Below are 20375 nucleotides of genomic sequence, written 5' to 3'. Positions count from 1 at the left end.
TGCATATTAGTGAAATACACGGAATGGGTTGAAGGAATAACATCATGAGTGGTATCATACTGAACCTTGTTACATATCCTACTGTTTGGTTCACTCTGCGAGGGAATCGCAGAGTGCATACACAAGTTATGAATGATAGGGAATTATGAACTACTTAAGACTAAGGAATCTTGGCGGGAAGAGCAGAGCATACCCCCTGCTGAGATGACCCCCTCCTTTGGATTCCTTTGTATGAACTGGCCAATGATGACGACCCCTTGGACCTTCCTGAGACCTGGACCAATAGATGCAAGCTATTCCATCTTCATTGTATTACTGTATGTGATTGTGTATATAAGCAGCAGCTTGTGATCCAGAGTGCAGACATCTTGTCCCCAGACTTTAGGATTGAATGACTGCACTGGATCCAGAGCGCCTGCGATAAGTAACGGCTGTATTTACTATAACTTCGCTTGAGCATATTATTCTACTTATTGTGAATAAATCTTTGTGCTTTGGAAACACAAATCGAGGTTCGACAATCGTTATTGGTTAGCGACAATACGCACATAACGATTTGGGGGCTCGTGAGCTTTGGAGGTTTCGTTGCCGATGATCCGCAAGACCAACGGATTTCGGTTCCGCAACAAAGGGTGGAGACGCGTGATATACGGGTAAGAACGCATTGTGTTCAAAACCTGAATTTTACTCTGTGTTGTGAAACCGAATGTCCGTTTTGCATTATCTAGGGCACGCTAACTAGAACCTAGGGACAAAAGAGAAAACTGTTTCTTTTTACTGTCATTGTGCGTTTTAACTGTATTGCATTGCTTAGCGTATGTGTACTTCCTGCTGTGCGTACGCGAACTTCCAGTAGATTTGCCACGTGGTTAAACAATCGTCTTGATAGTTATTATGTGTGCATAATACAATTACTTGTGAAAGCCTCTGAGATATCATTACTGTTGTTGGGAACTTTTGATTTTCTGCGCAGAAAAGGTGTATAGTGTGTGATGTTGTAACGTAGATACACTGTTCATTATTCATTGTACTCAGTTGCTGTCTGACGAGGCGGATTGCCCAACTGAAGGACGGTATACAGGGCAGGTATACTGAATGCGAAAACGTGTTTTTCGCAAAAGCACTACCAAGAGATCGCAAGGTTTGCTAATAATTAGTATTGGTAGGCAGTGCGATCTAACCGCATCTTGAGTGCGGATTGGTGAAGCAGCTAGGAGGAATTATATTGGAAAGGCTGGTTGATTGTATTGACTTTGTTCTCCCAGTTATAATAAACTCAGCAGATTTTGTGGTTGAGCCAGGGTATCGAGGAGCAGATAGCTCTTGGGGCCCACAGTGATATTTCTGTATTAGGGATCCTTGCCGGGTGCGAGAAAAGCGAGTGAACGCAGCTAAAGGAAATACGTTAACCGAGCATTAGAGATCTCTAGCTGTGATTGTAGCAACAAAATTGGTATATTGTTCAACATGGGTGCTAAGCATACGCTAGAGATGGTCAGTGTACTGCCTAAGGAAGGCCTTATTGGTTCAGCTAGGTTTCTCATGTGTAAGAAATATGGTGCATACGCAACTGTGTATTGTGACACGTGGGTCAAGATGACCAAAACTTGCGATAGGCCTTTCCCAACAATAGGAAGTTTTAATGCAGAGGTACTAAATACTGTAAAAGATAAAGTATGGTTGATTACCTCAACGAAAGTGAGGAATAAACATAATGATTGTTTAAAATTGTGGCAAATGGAAGGTAACACGTGGCAGAGCAGCGAATGCAAACCGGAAGTAGGCATGACGAAAAGCACGCGCAAGGCGGATGTACCCGTTGCGAAGCGTGGCGAACTCAGCGCAAGCGCGCCCCCATCACCTTATGTGGCGGGAGGGGTAAGTACAGCCGTTGTTAAAACTGAAAATAGAAAAATTGCTAAGTTGTATCCTGTTTTAAACCAGTTTCAATCAAGTGTATCTGAAAATGAAGATGAACCCTCTGTGATTTCAGCCATTGCCCATGCTGTTAGTGTACTAGAGGCTCAGCGCAAGTATGAGAAAATGGCTGAGATAGGTGAGAGTAGTGTGATCACTAGGAGTGAGAGCGTTCTAAATCTAGAACCAGCAAATCCTGTTGTGTCCCCTGAAGTTAGTGTACCAGAGGGTGCATTCCCAGTCCGCACAATATCAGTTCCCAATGGGAAACCGGATAAGGATGGTGTAGTTCCTTTAAGAAATGTTACAATGCATTGTCCCTGGACTAGATCAGAATTACGTTCCATTATGACTGAATTCCCAGATCCTAGAAAAGAGTTGGCTAAGTGTCAGAAATTTGTTAAAGACTTAGGAAATGCCCACGAACCAACCAATAAGGATTGGCGTGTAGTGTTGAGGGCGTGTCTCCCTCCCAATACTAACATACAAAAATTCATTGAAAATTGTTTGTTGGAGGAAGATGACACCTTGACTGATGAGATCAACCAAAAGAATATAGAACAGATTGTCAAACACTTAGCCATCTATTTTCCAGTAGTAGTAAATTGGAGTAAGATTTTCACCATTAAACAAAAGGATAGTGAAACAGCAGCAGATTACTTCACTAGAGCTATAGCAGCGATAACACGGTTTACTGGGATATCCAACATAAGTTAGGACCCACATCGCAGAGAGGTAGCTGTAGGGGTACTGATGGATGGCCTTAGAGAAATTTTAAAGACGAGAGTACAAACCACATTACCTAATTGGAGAGGCGTCACAGTAGACTCTCTTAGGGAGTCTGCTGTGGAGCATGACAAAAACATTTTTAGAAAAAGGGAGGAGAAAAGTAATAGGTTAATGACGGTAAGTATACAGGCTCTAGAAAAGGTACATACACGACCACCAGCATACAACCCATATAACAAGAAACCTAAAGTGATCAGGTGTTTCAACTGTAACGAGGAAGGACATTACATGAGAGATTGTAAAAAGGAAAGACTCAATACACAGAGGGGTGGGTCACATAGATATCCTCCAAGAAGGGATTCACATAGACTAGAAGACTCACATCTACCCGCGCATATTACGGCAGCAAATGCTGCGCGGGAAATCAATAGTCAGCGCTAGGGGTCAGGTCATACCTGTAGTCTACAGCCAGTGAGGTTAACTGAGAGTCAGAGTGAAGAACCAACAATGATAGTTGACATAGCTGGTAGAAAACAAACTTTTCTTGTAGATACAGGGGCGGCCCGATCTGTGATAACCTCTCCTTTCAATCTACAGGTGACCAGTAAAACCATTCCAGCTATGGGGTGACGGGAAAAGTGTTACATTATCCTATAACTAAACCCGCTGAAGTTACTATAGGCCCTCTGCATACTAAGCATTCGTTTCTCTTAGCTGCAGCGGCTCCTTCAGATGGTGTGTTCCTAGATATACCCGAGAAGGTTGCACATGAGGTACAGGACATATTGGACACCCCTCAAAGGTTAATGTTACACTCTCCTGTTATAGAACAAAGTTCATCTCAAGTAAAGGGGATGTTGCTGGAAATACCAGGTTCCCTATGGACCAGAGATGGACAGGACACTGGACTGATGGCAAACGTAGCCCCTGTCATGGTCAATCTAAAAAGTGGTAGGATAGCTCCAAAAATCCCACAGTATCCATTAAAACCAGAGGTGGAACTAGGGGTATATCCTGTTATTGAGAGGCTGATACAACAAGGGATTTTAATCCGTACAGCCAGTACAGCAAATAGTCCCATCTTCCCTGTGAAGAAGAGTGGGGGGAGGGGCTATAGATTAGTCCAGGACTTAAGGGGAATTAACAAAGTTGTTGAGAGCCAATTCCCCGTAGTGCCGAATCCAGCTGTCATCCTCATGCAGATTCCACCGTCTGCCAGTCATTTTACTGTCATTGATCTATGTTCTGCTTTCTTCTCAATCCCTCTTCACCCTGACTGCCAATACCTTTTTGCATTCTCCTACAGGGGAGTGCAATATACATGGACCAGACTACCCCAGGGGTTCATTGACAGCCCCAGTATTTTCTCCCAAGCCTTACATGACTGTTTGCAATCCTTTCAACCCCACAATGGGTCTGTTCTAATTCAATATGTGGACGATATTTTGTTGTGCTCTGATTCTTTTATGTCATGTTTGCATGATACTAAATTGTTGTTGCTTCATCTTTCACAAACAGGGCACAAGGTGGCAAAGGATAAATTACAGCCATGTCAGACTAAGGTCAAATACTTAGGACATTGCCTCACTAAGGGTTTAAGACACCTGACAACCGACAGAATTGAGGTCATACAACACATGACTCTGCCGCAGAGCCAGAAGCAGATTCATACTTTCTTGGGGACGTGTGGATACTGTAGATCCTGGATCCCAGGTTTTTCTATTCTGGCATTACCATTGCAGGAGCTAGTCTCTTCCTCAAAACCAGAACGTGTTGTACACACAGAAGAGTCAGAGCAAGCGTTCTTTAATCATAAAGATAGTCTGACTAAAGCACCTGCATTGGGAATACCCGATTATGAAAAGCCTTTTGAGCTATTTTGTACAGAAGCTGATGGCTGTGCAGCAGGTGTCCTCGCACAGAAACATGGTGACGCTAGCAGACCGGTAGCATACTTCAGTGCACAATTAGACAATGTGGCAAGATCACTCCCAACATGTCTCAGAAGTGTAGCAGCAACGGCCCTTCTAGTAAGTAAGAGCGAGGATGTAGTATTAGGTCATAATTCACCCCATGCTGTATCAGCTCTGTTAAATTCAGCCCAAACCAGACATGTTTCTTCAGCTAGATTCACAAAATGGGAACTAGCCCTGATGGCACCCTCAAACATCACCATCAAACGATGTAACACCTTAAATCCAGCTACATACCTTCCATATGTGTCTCAAGAGACACAAAGGGTGGGAGGTGAGGAGACCCTGATTGATGATGAATTAGGCAAGAATACTGACACGCATGACTGTATGGAACACCTGAATCAGACCTTTACTGCAAGGCCCGACATACGTGACACCCCCTTAGAAAATGTAGATTTTACGTTTTATACAGACGGAAGTTGCCATAGACAGACAGAGACAGGAGAGCTATGTACTGGTTACGCTGTTGTAGACGATCAGGATGTGGTAGAAGCTGAACCCCTTGGCCCACCTCACTCAGCCCAGGTGGCGGAACTAGTAGCACTAAGGAGAGCGTGTGAATTGGCAGAGGGTAAATCAGCCAATATATATACTGACTCTAGGTACGCCTTCGGGTAGTGCACGATTTTGGGGCCCTTTGGCGTCTTAGAAACTTTACGACAGCAGCAGGTACACCAGTAGCACATTCACAACACATAAAAGGACTTCTGACAGCGATACAGTTACCCAGAACAGTAGCCGTCATAAAGTGCAAAGCCCATACCTTTGAAGAAGACCCAGTGTCACTGGGCAACAACAGGGCAGACGAAGCTGCTAAATGGGCAGCAGGGCAACCTATGACTGTATCGACCGAGACTATGATGGTTTTTCAGACATTAGACATGCAGAAATTAATTGAAATGCAAGATTTGTGTTCCCTGCAGGAAAAGGCGGTCTGGAAGGCGAAGGGATGTGGTCAAGAGTCCTCAGGACTCTGGAGGGATGGACAAGGTAAGCCTGTAGCTCCCCGAACATACTATCCAAGCCTGGCTGAAGCAGCACACGGCCTGACTCACCTGGGTAAAGAAGGTATGCGCAAACTGGTGAGAGCATACTGGTGTGCTCCCGGATTTTCCTCTCAAGCTGGTAAGAAAGCAATGTCATGTCTTTCTTGTTTGAGGAAAAATGTTGGGAAAACTATTCCAACTGAGCCATCCCACATCCCTCCTACAGACGGACCTTTTCAGGTAATACAAATTGACTATATCCAATTACCACCGTGCAGGAATCTAAAGTATGTGTTAGTGTGTATTGATGTGTTTTCCGGTTGGGTAGAAGCATATCCGGCAGCCACTAATACTGCTGTGTTCACTGCAAAGAAAATTGTACAAGACTTTGTGTGTAGGTTCGGTATCCCTAGAATCATTGAAAGTGATAGGGGTACCCCTTTTAATGGTGATATCTTCCAAAATATGTGTAAACTCATGGGAATCAGTAGCAGACTTCACACCCCTTACCGACCACAAGCCAGTGGTAAGGTGGAGAGAGTAAACGGTACTATCAAGAACAAACTGAGTAAGATAATGGCTGAAACTGGGTTGGCCTGGCCTGAGGCTTTGCCGTTGGTCCTCCATAGCATCTGAACCACTCCTAGACCTCCCCTTAATCTGTCCCCCTTTGAGATACTGTTCGGACGACAACCTCATTTGATCGTGTGTCCACAAGACGACTTAAAGTGTAATAATGAAGTGACTGTACAATATCTTATAAGAATGAGTAGACAGCTGAAACAACAACAACAAAAACTAAAAATGCTGTCACCTGGTATGCCAGAGACGAACTGTCATGATGTTGAACCTGGAGACTATGTTATGATCCGCAATTTCTTACGTTCAGGTTGTTTAACAGACCGTTGGGAAGGCCCGTACCAAGTGCTGCTGACCAGTACTACATCACTGAAGGTTGCAGAGAGAGACACTTGGGTCCATTCCACCCACTGCAGTAGAGTCCATAATCCGGAGAAAGTGCAAGACAAAACTCAGACCGACGACATAGAACTGTCACTTGTGAGCCTGTTCCGGGAGACCTAAAATCTGCAGTTGAGGCACCTGAACCAGAGACGTTGCCTCAGAACTATCTTTCCAGCGATGGAGTGGCGGTTTTTGTTTTTCTTTTGTTCCAGGATTTTCCTTGTTTTTACTTTTTCTAGGACATTCTATTTTTGTGAAGGAGGATGGAGGATGGAGGAGAGTTCTGGGAGTGATACGGATGAAATGGAGGCCGAAGAAAAGTTAATAGGATACTCTGAACAGCCCATTATCAAACTTGGTCCAGGGGTTATGAAAAGGTCTGCCAGCTGAGGAACTCGGAGGCAGTGTGAGGGGCTATTGTCTGATGAGTATTGTATCTGCAAGTTCTGCGACTCCCTAGTTGAAGAGAGATGCATCCAACGATGCCAGTCCCCCAGTACTCTGAATATAGGCGGGCATCCTTTGGAGGATTATCACTCCCTGGTGGGTAAGGTGCTAAACCAAACCGAGTGTTGGGTGTGCTCTCACGTGCCTCAAGGGCAGCATAACATAGGACTAGTGCCATTCCCCCTAAACATATCCGAAGTACTCGAATTAAGGGGTGGGAGGCCCATAGAAGGGAGGTACAATAACACTAGGTCCCCTAGTCTGACGCTTCGACAATACTCCATAGGCAGATCTTTGCTGTGCCTAAACATATCTCATGCAAAGCGCCTGGAGAATTGGGAGGCTGACCTATCAGATCAGACAATGGCTCGCCACACTCATTTTAGAGGAAGACTCACAAGGTCACTACTAGGCAGGAATGTTGATGGAAGTCACAAGTTAGGGCGTATAACCAAACATAAGAAGGTATCCATTGGAAAAGTCTCTACAGATAAATGTGAAAATGTCATTAATGCCGACACGTGTCTAGAGCAGATGGAGACACTAGGCATGGGTAGTTTTATCAAAACTCTGTGTGATATAATTCATGGGCATACTGTTCCTTATGTTCTCCCTGAGGATGTGTATTTTCTTTGTGGGAGAAAAGCTTATTCCTGGGTGACTCCGAGTTCCAAGGGCTTGTGTTTCCTAGCTAAACTGGTTCCTGAAATCATGACTATTACTCATGAAGAAATGGTTAATATTCACAAGACTACATCACCACCATACATACACACACAGTATGAACACCGTGGCAAGAGAAATATGATTCCCGGTGAGGAACCCATAGCTACAAAATTGATTAGTGAAACTGCTGGTTTCCAAGTTATGGTTGCTCTAGATCTCACCAGGACCGCTCGGGGAACATTAAACTTTAAATATATCCAAGACCTAGCCAAATTAATAGATAATATCACCGAGATGTATGATGACACTTTCAGGTATACTGGAAGGGAGCTACAAGCGTACAAGAAAGAGTTGGTGCAACATAGACTGGTACTAAATTATCTCACCTCTATTACTGGTGGGTACTGTGTGACACTGGCCACCCAGTTCGGTGTCAAATGTTGCACGTACATTACTAATAATACGGATGACCCTAAAGAGGTTATAGACCGGAAGATGGATGAAATTTTGCAGCTGAAATGGGAATTTCGAAAGAGCCATAATTCTTCATTATATGAGGTCGGGGAAAAGGTGGTGGGTTGGTTCTCATGGTTGAACCCAGCAAAATGGTTCTCCGCTCTGGGGAAGTGGGTACAGGAAATGATTGCGAGTGTAGGTAAGCTCCTTCTCCTTATACTGGGTGTCATCTTAGCAACTGGTTTAGTTGTCAAATGTGTTCCTACTGTGTTGAAGTGTGGAAAATGGTCTCATAGGAGTAACACTGAGAAAGAGACTGAAAGGGTGGTACCAGATACCGAGATCATGGTCTGTGAAGAAGTATTGTATAATCCTGAACTTGAAACGGTGATTGGGTGATAGTTTATTACACTATCAAAGGGTGGAACTGTCGAAGTCAGTAAATTGGAGAAAGTCATTTCAATTAAAGTCTAGCAAACTTGGTTGTCTTTGTCTGAAAAGATGCGTACGGTACGCTACGACGTACAAGGGCACGCTACGGCGTGAAAGGGCGTGCTCATCCACTACACGTGGCAGCAACAGTAATCGGTCTTTTACCATACATTCGCACAGACACGCAACATTATAAAATAGTACACATTAATGGTAGTTACAACACATAGTCAGTTATGTCGAAATATAGTAGTATTTATATGTTATATCAGAGTTACATGCATATTAGTGAAATACACGGAATGGGTTGAAGGAATAACATCATGAGTGGTATCATACTGAACCTTGTTACATATCCTCCTGTTTGGGTCACTCTGTGAGGGAATCGCAGAGTGCATACACAAGTTATGAATGATAGGGAATTATGAACTACTTAAGACTAAGGAATCTTGGCGGGAAGAGCAGAGCATACCCCCTGCTGAGATGACCCCCTCCTTTGGATTCCTTTGTATGAACTGGCCAATGATGACGACCCCTTGGACCTTCCTGAGACCTGGACCAATAGATGCAAGCTATTCCATCTTCATTGTATTACTGTATGTGATTGTGTATATAAGCAGCAGCTTGTGATCCAGAGTGCAGACATCTTGTCCCCAGACTTCAGGATTGAATGACTGCACTGGATCCAGAGCGCCTGCGATAAGTAACGGCTGTATTTACTATAACTTCGCTTGAGCATATTATTCTACTTATTGCGAATAAATCTTTGTGCTTTGGAAACACAAATCGAGGTTCGACAATCGTTATTGGTTAGCGACAATACGCACATAACATCTTGTATCCTTCCAGATAAGATATCTTTTCATTAGGTTACCCTATTACCACCGTTTACACAATTCGCACAAGACAACCCTCTGACCTCTTGACCAACATTGCTGTGTGACTGGATCATATAGCATACAAATCACTTTTTTCCTTTGCACTCTGACTGGACTGAAATGCAATATGTAGGCATAACTTTATGTATCCAACTCCCATAAACCAGAGACCTCCTTAGGGTGCCAGAGCATTTGCTCCAACCACTGCTCCAGTGTTCCTTGTTGTCTACTGTTTGCTTTCTGGTTTCCTGACATTGGTTCGGATTATCCCAGGTTAGTGTTGTCACTCGTGAAACCTGACCCTTGGCTTGAACCTGATGCTTCTTCCAGATTCTGATTCTGTAATCTCTCTGTCATCTTGGTTTTGACCTGGATTGCCAGATCATTCTGCTTCTGCTCCTCTGGTGGCTGTGCTGGAGAACTGCGACCTGCACGTCCCTCGCAGCTAAATCCAAACTTCCTTGCGGGAGTCTCTGGTGAAGACCAGGGGCGCATTAGACTCCGCACCTCCAGTTTCAGCAGCACAAACACCAACGAGTAGTCCTGGGAGTTAACACATGGATATATTTATTTCTTTATTTTGCCAAGCAAGGATTGTTGGATCTATTACAGATCAAGACCCTGGATATAGGTGAGCAATGCATAGGGGTGAATGAGGGATGTTTTTATTCCAATTACTGTTTACAATGATGAGTGTTTTATTTACACTTTTCTTTGGTGCACTACAGGTCCCAGCAGGCCCTGGATGCCAAAACATGCTGGCACATGTGGTTCCCCAAATGCCAGCATGCCCTGGCAGCCATGGTTATGCTGATGCTTGTAGTACTACAAGTGCCAGCATGCCCAAACAATTAATGGCAGCTTGTCCATGCTGGGACCTGTATTGTACCAGGGAAAAATGTTTTTTTACTATAAAATCTTTCTTATTGGGAAGAGCCCTAGTGGTTTCAGCATGGGGCTGGGTATACCTGTGGAAGTGGGGAGGGAGTTCTTTTTTTTTTGTGGTCCCAACTTCCCTATAGAATCCAGTCCTGTGCTGACCAGCCTGGGGATTGTTTGGCATTATGGCAGGGTGAACCTACACTTCGGGTTTTCCTGCTAGAGTGCCAACAACCTCAGCTGGCAAAGCCTAGTGTTCGTAATAAAAATTGTTTTCAACAATGACTTCCGTTTTTTTTTACAGTATTGCCAGCGGTAGTGCCAGTTTAAATCTGATGCTTTATGTTGACATTGTGACTGTCGACTTTACAACCTGTCGACATTTTAACCTTGTCAATCTAATAAACATTTCGACATTCTGAATTTTCAACACTCTATCAACCTGATGGTGCTGATGGTGGTGTTGATGGTGTTGGAATGTTGATATGTTCATTGTTGACATAACCTCTTCCATTCAACAGATGGAGGAGACCAAGAAAAAACTGGTTGGCACTTAAAAGCAGCAGACATGGTGTTGCTCTTACGAGCTACTGCAGCCCGTGGCTTGCTTCCCCTGCTCGTGTCCTGGCTGTCATGGTAACAGCCGTGACGTCACTTCCTTCTTACTCTTCCCAGCCATCACCGTGGCAATGGTCGGGGCGCTCTGTAATCTCCGCCGTGTCCTGGCCAGGTGGGCACATGCACATAATATTTTCATTAATAGCCTACTGAGTCTGAGTGAGGGCCACATGACATGCACTTCTCCGATCGGTGTATACCTGTATATAAGGCAGAGAGGGCTTAGCCTTCCTGCCGGTTATAGCGTTCTCTGTGCCTGCATATATTGCTGACCAGCTCCCTAGTTCCTGTGTATTTCCTGCTATCTTGTATTGATTCCCTGTTGTGACCTTTTGGCTTGACTCTGGACTCTGCTTGAACTCTTGTGCCCCTTGACCTTGGCCTGTTTTTGGATTACTCGTGTTTGCAACTTGCCCTGATCTTTTGCCTATCCCTCGGCTATCCTGCTCGCAACTGACCCACGGCCTTTGGACTGTCTGTGGTATCCTCCTCCAGTATTCCGGTTGATCTCTTCCTGGCACTACTGTTATCTCTATAGTAGTAGAAGCTTATCAGAACTAAGTCCTGTGGGCATCCGAGTACATCCAAACGTACTAGTTCTATGGGAAAGGCGGCTGCTATAGGTGAAGATCTCGACCAGTCTGGTTCTAGAAGCTTATCTAACAGCCGTGAGCCATAACAGTTGCTGCCCATCAATGTCATTACAGGAAAAATATGGTGGCCCCCCCGCAGCTGGGTGCTTGTAGGAGAGCTGCATCCAGGTGAACACAAGAATACAGCAGCTGTAACACTGGAAATACTCTTGTTTACACTTTATGCTGGTAAGCATGGAATTATCTCCTTGTGTTTAAAGTACAAATCTGTCAGTGTGTCTATTATTTTAAAGTGCTGCATAAATTATGTTGTCTATTCAAGTAATCTATAATAAAAGCACACAATAATAACATATTTCTGAGCAAAGTACTCTTCCATGTAGGAAAACATATATAATAGCCATCACTTTACTCTAGTAATTGGTATTTTGCGGGCAATAAACTTACAATTTATTTTATGTATTTTTGTACATGTAAGAAATGAAAGCAGATTTGGAAACTTACCTTAAAAAATTTTAAATTTTGTAATAAACCTCCAACTTCATTTTTCAGCGTGAGGACAACTGCTGTTCTTTCTACTTCAGCAGCTGGTTCAGTTTTGCTAAACTTGTTCTCATTAATTTTCACAGCATTCAATTTGTCTCGCTGCAAAAAAGAAAAATAATAATAATGCATTGATTGAAGGATGGCGAGCACAGCTTAAATAAAAAGTGGTTACATAACACACAACTGTAACAGACAAATTGCAGTGTTCAGAATACAATTACTCCACTCTCAGCCTAATGGTAACAGGCAATTATGGGTGTGTACTGTATGTCATAAGTATCAGCCTTGTTCTCATCAATTTAAGGTAACAATGATTCCTTTTAATGTTATTTTGTTTAAAGATATGATAAAGAATTGTCTCAGTTTACTTTAAAGTGGACTTTAGTTGACTTTATTTTATTGGGTTTTACATGTCATCCAGAAAGTTTTTCTAAATACACATTCCTGCACACAGTCCTGATTTTCTAAGGATAGTCTAGAATTTCATTGGTCAAAGTTGGTGCATAGGGGAGTGGTCCTGCTAGAAATGGATGTGGTATGGGACAACCAGAGTGTCTTTTGTGCAGAAGAAGAGTGTGGTCTATCGTATTTCGACTTTTCAATCTGAAATGTCGGAAGGTATGAATGGATTACAGTGCTTTTCTTTCTACCTTTTCTCTGCATTTAAAAACTATCAGTGATTCTATGCCATTCCATATTTTAAGCACAGACATATAATTGACTTTGACCATTGTCTTTTAGCATTTATAACATTATAGTTTAATTATTTTACATCAATATGTTGCAATTTATTTAATACAAATGTTTGACCAATACCACCATATTTTAACTACTTTTAAATATTTAGCTATTAATATAGGTTTATAGAACATCTTATGCACAGTTCTAAGAAGAGCTCCTTTCAATGTGCATCTATTTTTTTGGTCATTTTAAATTTATGACATTGGCACAGTACAAAAAAAAAAAAACAATAGCAAGTAAGTTATGCTAATACAATTATGCATGGGTCGAATAAGAATTGGCAACTTCTGTGAACCTGTGTAGAATCAGCACTGTCCAAAGGTCTGGATGATAATATTACTCAAGCTGCCCAACTTGTCAAATTGTTATCCACTGGTCAAAAGATTACAAAAATATATATTTTCCACACTATTGATCCAATTCACTTTGATGATAAAGCAGAATCTTCCTGTTGACCCTAGAGAATATCTTGATTCGGTAGTCTACAATGGGAGGGAAAGACCAGCGAATGACATTTCATACCCAATACAAAAACAGTTAGGAGTTTTGAACATAGCTGATGTGCCAACCGACTGGAAGCAATCGCGATGAATGAAGAAGCCGGCGCGATTTGATGAGGTCACCGGCAACCACGACGCTGTTATCGGTGCTGTTAAGGGGGAATGTAAGTATGCGGCCATGGACAATGTACTTTACAAAGCCTTGTACATTGACCATGCCCGCATACTTACATTACCCCCTTAATAGCACCGATAACAGCGTTGTGGTTGCCGGTGACGTCATCAAGTCGCCCAGCTTCTTCATTCATCGCGATTGCTTCCAGTCGGTTGGCACATCAGTCGTCCTGGAGCCTGGTCGGGAAGGAGCCCTTCAGTGTAAAGACGTCAATGTAATTCTAGTCGGAATAATCACCATCATTATTCCGTACCCCACCCATGTGATAGAAGGTATCTCTTTCCCCACAACTCCAAAAGAAAGGTGGTTCAGGGGAAAGATAAGAGTTTTTCTTTTTAACATCAATAATTTTTATTACAGTTTAAAGAGGTAAGGGGATACAGAAAAAAAGGAAGAAGGGAAGGGTACATAGTTAAAAGCAGACATATCAGTGTACATCTAACCACAGGGCATAAACGTAGGCACATATCAACAATGCCCCAATGGGGGGGTAGAGGTAACCATAGTACTAAGAACTCAGCTAGGAGTTAGAGATGGGTCAGCTGGATTAGAAGTAGGTGGACTAAGTATTTCTGGGGGGCAAATAAGTCTGGAACCCTCGCCGTCAGATACAAATACATGACACGGCATCCACTTAATGATAGGAGAGGATGGCGCCATAGAGTAAGAAATATGGAGGTGACTCTCCGAGCAAGGTCGAAAACTTCCTACCAAAGGAGTTGAAAAACAGGGCACGACCAGAGTACACGGAGAAGGTCCCCCACCGCTCCACAATTGCGCCAACAGAATTTAGAATGGTTAATCCAGATCTTCTGGAGACAGATGATTAGTACATTTAGATACAGTAGACAAGTTATATATGATTTCCCATTGAGCCAGGGAAAGGGAGATGTTGAGGTCCACTTCCCACCTACATTGGGAAGTGTGTTTAGGAATGGCAGGTATGGAGGAAAGCTGTTGATACCAAAATGTGATACTGCCTTTGTTGTTACCCCTAGTCAGTTTAGTATAAGGAAGAAGTGGAGGTGGGTGGATCATTTTGGCTGTGAAGGTCACCGATCCAATGCCATAGCTGCAGATATTTATAGAAGTCCTTGGACGAGATGGCATATGTTTCCTGCAGCTGCGCAAAGGAGTAGAGACCCCCAGGGCCAAATAGTTGCACGAGTGAAGAGAGTCCTGCCTAGATCCAACTGGAGATATCAAAATCTGGTAGTAAAGCAGAGACCATAAGGAGAGAGATTTTGCTGGTCAGTGGGTGGGGGGCGGATGAAGTCAGCAGAAGAGCCAATGGTTCTGTCCCAAACTCTTAGGCAATCAACCAGAGAGGTTAAAGAATCAGGAGAATGAGGCCTCAAATGTTTGAAAAGCCAAATCAAGTCTGCAAGTGGGCACACCTTATGGAGAATCCATTCCATGTCTACCCAGGGCTTTTGGAGGGCTGGGAGAGACTAGTCTCTTTTGTGAGAAAGGATGCAGGCTTCTTGGTATCTGGTCAGATCAGGTAATGCTAAGCCTGATCTGAACACAGGACAACCTAGATGAATCGCCTCTCCAGATATAACTGAGCATCAATGTGGGGAATGTAGAGATGAACTTCTTTGGGAGGATATAAGGGATGGTTGTGAATAGGTAAATGAGTTTGGGGAGGAGCATAGTTTTAAAGGCCACTACCAGACCCAGCCATGAAACCTCAAATGTCATCCAAGAGTTAGAAAGCTTATGTAGTTGGGCTAGTAATGGAGGGTAATTGACCTCAAATATTGCTGAGATAGTCTTATTGACTTGGATCCCTAAATAGGAGACTGTTTGTTTTTTCCTTCCAAACATATTTAAATCTAGACTTGAAACCGGCCAAAGAGTCTGGAGGTACGTGAATGGGACTCCAATCATCCCAGGTGTTCCGCCATTGGCTCAATTGCCAACACATAAATAAGGGGTGAAAGGGGGCATTCCTGTCTTGTCCCATTGCTAATGGGGAACATGTCAGATAGAAACCCTTTACTAAAAACTTTAGCAGAGGGCCGTGATAAAGTGTCAAAATCGCCTGTAGGATGGTCCCCAGGAACCCAAATTTGATTAAGACTTGCCTCAAAAAGTCCCAGTGCAATCTGTCGAATGCCTTCTCCGCGTCCAGAGAAAGCTTCAACAGTTTCGGCATGATTTCTCGAGGCATAGTCAACAAGATCTAGAACTCTTCTCGTACTGTCCGATGCTTGACGTCCCAACATGAACCCTAACTGGTCAGGGTGAATTAGGGAGGGGAGAATAGGGCAGAACCTATTGCCGATCAATTTTGCATATATTTTAAGATCCGTGTTGATGAAAGGAAAGAGTTTTAATCTTGAGCAGTTGAGATACCACCTATAGTTAATTTTGTATATTTTGATGTCCTCCCCGCATTGAAGAAGATTTCCCGCCAGGCCATCTCCATAATAGTCATTCCCAGATTCGAATTTCAGTGGTTCATACAAGGAGGTTGAAGCTACAAACTAATATTCTTGACGATCAGGTTGAATGAACAAAATTTTATTTAAAGGACGGTCACATACATTAAGTGTAATTAACACCCACACAAACAGAACCAGCTATTTTGTAGTCCAAATCAATGCTCATGATAATATAGCCTATAAATGCACTATGAAGTAGAATAAATACAGCTTGTGAACTTTTTCTAGTTTTAAACATGCAAAGCTTTGACAAATATATAAACATGAACTCTAGATTTAAAGGAGGTAATTAGCTATTTGTAGACTGCAAGTAATACGTTAAAAATGTAAAAAAAAAACAATGAATATGGTTCTGGATGTCAAAAACTTTTGAACTCCACATCAGGGATACTTTGTTTCTAAACCAGGATATCGGAACAAACCTTTATAATTATATTTCCTCAGTCCATTAAATCGATTGTATTTCACATTGATATAAAGTAAAACAATGTTAAGAATCCCTGATCACCTTCATAGGAGTTTGAAAACCCTGGAGTCCTTGGAAAATATATACCACAAAGGGCCCCCTCGATATAGAAGTATATAGATTTATTGAGGCTACAATTATATTTAGTCACTGCTGAGCACAAAAGCATTGTGTATGTACCATGCAGCTAACTAGGCCAAATTGGTATATGATGTAAAAATGTGGGGCACTATTTTTGAGAGGAGCACATTACACTGCCCAATTTCTATTTAATTTTTCCAAAGAAGAGTGCTAGCACTTTTAAACAATAAAAAACAAGCTAAGCAAACATACACATATAGGTTCCCTCTCTCTCCTCAAGACACCATGGCAGCAGTTTACACAATATATGCATTTATTTCACCTATTGTTGTAAATTTTGTATTTCTTATATACCTTTTTTGAATTTCTGTTTTCCACACTAATATTTGAATGTATGCCCTATATTGTAAAAATGTACTTTACCGTATTGAGAAGCCTTATGTACACAATATAGTAGATGCATTTGTCCAGGGGTTTGAATTCTAGGAATTCCAAGCTAAAAACCAGGACTGTCCAATCCTGGTATTTGTCATTTAATATATTGTGCATAATATGTATATATATTAATGGTGCGTAGCTCTACATATACAGACTAAGCACTGGGATTATAGAATGACCATCTACTCATTCTTAACTGTGGTTCCCATGGCAACCTCCGTAGCTTAAACAAGAGCAAAACCTTAGAAGAGTCAAAAAAATAAAAGAAATAAACTACTTTTAAATGATAAAAAGTGAGCATGATGTTGATTAGAAAACAATATGTTAATTTCCAGAAAGACAAGGACTGTTTGTGTGAATGATTGCACTCCTATATCATCATCCTAAAAATCCAACTTGTAACAGAAGAATTTCTCTGTAGAATGAGGACTTCAACATAGCATATTGCAAAAAAAATGTCCCAAGACCGTGGCAATGTGAATGGCTTGTAATTGATTGTATTTACTAGTGCAAAGGGGAATTATTAGAAATATACATAGCTGATCTTTCATACAGACAAAGCACAGCTTACAATTGTAAAAATAGGTAATAATTATGGTTTTAGTGACAGATAAACAAGCTTAAAGTTATTTGTTTGTCAGCTATTCATTAACCTAATTCAGTGTTTATTGTATTATGGAACACCTTGAGGGGAATGATTTCTAACTAAACCACTCACAAAGATTCATTATGCTAAATAATTAATGTCATTTGTACACTCTGTTACAATAACTGCATGACTTGAAAGTTATATTCTTATGTTAATATTTGCCCTTATGTTCCTTAAACAATTATAATACAACAATTTGTATATACTAACTATACTTAATTTTATTACAGACACAAGACAATATTTACCATTTCATTCAAAGGCACTGTCTTTCTAGGAGTCTCGGCAAGTAAGAAATGTGCTACAGTATTCAAAATTATTTTGGACAAATATAATAACATCAAAAATAGCACAAATAAAACACATTATTTTAACATTTCAAATAAGCAATTAGCCAGCAAATATTAGCTTTATCACTAAGGAAATTGACTTTAACTCTTATAATGTTTTAATTTTTACTGTAAAAAACATTTCCTCCAAATGGTCACTGCACTTCTAATTATATGTCAGGGCAAAGCTATTGAACAATTATTTTCTTCATTACATTACAATAACTCACAACATAATACCACATCATAGGCAAACCGAGGGGGGTTTCCTAGTGCCTAGAAACCCCCTTCCAAGCCTGGGACACTGTAGAATTAAGGTGGCCGGACCCTGCCCCTGCTTCACACGGCTCTGCTGGAAAAGAGAGAGCTGCGTGCACCTAACAGTAGTGCACGCAGCATTGCCCATGTATATTATGGGGATAGGTAGAATTGGAGAGCAGCCAAACACTCTCTAAAATTATAGCCACACCCCCATACATGCTGGTCACGGCAGCATGGTGTGGAAACCCCTCTCTGCAAATCCTGCGTTTGCCCCTGCACATCTTGATTCACTGGATCCGCGTGCTGCAAGTAGTAACACCCCTTTATGATTACAAATTATGTTGGTAAATTACAAATATTTGTAGGGTGTATATATTTTACTTCTCAACAGAATTCAGGGAAAAGGGGAAACAATTTTGATATCTCCATTTTATAACCATGATCCCCAGATATCCTGACCATTTTATTCATTATACAAACCCTATTTCTTATGCTCACTATCCTTATCTGGTTGTGTCTGTTCATATGCCCTGAATGTAAATATTTTTTTAAAATTAAAAGTGTTATGATTTATTTGGAAAATAGGTTATTTGTACTGTGTACATCACAAGCCAATAAACTGAAAAACAGTCATACAGTAGGTATATAGTGGGGATAACCAATGAATTTATAATTAGAACCTATTTTGAAAATGAATTGCACAGGAACAATGTTATTTAATTTGAATGTAACTATTATTAATGTCCAGTCATGTGTTGCAATATAAATTGTTTTTAAAAGAATATTTGTTTCATTGGTTGAAATAACAACAGGCTTCATTCATGGAGGAAGGGCATGCTGTGATAGTGTATTGATTATTAAGATGGATGTGTGGACTCAGCACCTAGAAGACCCAATTGAACACAGCAATACATCTCTGAAACTACAAGTGGTGACAAAGAGAAAAGTAATTCATTAAAGTTTTGTAGTGCTTGTGTTTCACTGCAAAATCTTTCTAGCTTTCTGCTCCCATTAAAGTTAATGGGATATTTCTGCTGATAAATAAGTTGTTGAATTGACAGGAAATGGTGACGCTTTAAACTACATTAGTTAAAACAAAGGACAAATAAATAGTAAGTTAGGTTAAAACCATTCAAGAAATGTGTTAGCTATTTTCTATTGACATAACCATGTACATGTTAACCTGTGAAACAAATCAAATTTATACACGATTATATATATATATATATATATATATATATATATATATATATATATATATATATATATACACACACGCACAAAACTTTCTTTTTATTACAGTTTTAACCCTATACATTGTTAGACTAATAACATACACAATACAATGCTGGGAGAAAACATGCAAAAGTGGTTTGGTTTATACTTACCGTTGAGTTGCCTAGAAGGTCTTGGGACATTGCAGAATCTAGGGACATTCCCCTTCTTGCCCAATATTTGGAAGAGAACATCATCATTGCAGGTTGCATCTAGACACAGTGTAGATATTCTGCGTGGGCAGCAGAGGGTGCTGTGGTCAGACTTTGCTTCTCCTCTTTGTGTTGTACAGACTTCAGCTACTCTAACACTGCTCTTTATATTTATATGAGAACCTCAGCACATCAGCTGATTGATCAACGCAGAAGATTGCAGCTATTGTTGTCTTTCAACCCCAAGCAGTTTTTTTTTCACTCAAATACCTCCCTCTTATTTTATTAATAAAGAGCAGCTATGTCATTTCGGAGATGTGATGGATGCTATTACACATTTGAAGTTGGAGCTATACATACTGGGGATTTGTTGAAATAGTGATCCGCATGCCAGTGGCTTCTGTAAATAAAGTAAAGATACTGTTCTAAGTGTCCTGGCTTGAAAGAGGACAATATATAAGTTATTTTTTTACATACAGTTGGAGACTGAGAATTATATTTATAGTAATATGAGACTCTCTTACACATTAACACATTCAGCATGTTTCTTTCAGCACTTTTCCAGCTACAAGACTTCTCTACAGGAAAAAGATTGCTCTTGCCTAGAAGGGCATTTTAAGACATTCACAATTATATAGGAAACATCACATTTGGTAATTACATTATGAGAGAAGGAATTTTATTAATTCATATTACATCAATTTTCACATATATGCCATGCAGTGATTAACAGATAGAGCTCCATTTCATAGTTAAGGGAACAAAAATAATG

At 41.2% G+C, this 20375-nt stretch overlaps 1 protein-coding gene across 2 annotated transcripts in view; it reads right to left on the bottom strand.

The window, feature by feature from the left end:
• TPH2 (tryptophan hydroxylase 2) overlaps positions 1-19735 on the bottom strand; it is a 292829-nt gene extending 273094 nt beyond the window's left edge. For both annotated transcript variants that reach the window (XM_075209533.1, XM_075209534.1), the window contains exons 1-2: positions 19565-19735; positions 12045-12185 (exon numbers count right to left, since the gene is read on the bottom strand). In XM_075209533.1, the coding sequence (XP_075065634.1) occupies positions 12045-12185; positions 19565-19663 (240 nt within the window). In that variant the 5' untranslated portion in view covers positions 19664-19735. The remainder of the gene's footprint in view (positions 1-12044; positions 12186-19564) is intronic.
• Between the last annotated feature and the right edge of the window lie 640 nt (positions 19736-20375).

Source organism: Mixophyes fleayi, chromosome 4 (genome assembly GCF_038048845.1).
Source record: "Mixophyes fleayi isolate aMixFle1 chromosome 4, aMixFle1.hap1, whole genome shotgun sequence".
Taxonomy (NCBI): Eukaryota; Metazoa; Chordata; class Amphibia; order Anura; family Limnodynastidae; genus Mixophyes; species Mixophyes fleayi.
The sequence above is the reverse complement of the archived record's forward strand: the minus strand, read 5'-3'. Positions and strand labels throughout refer to the sequence as shown.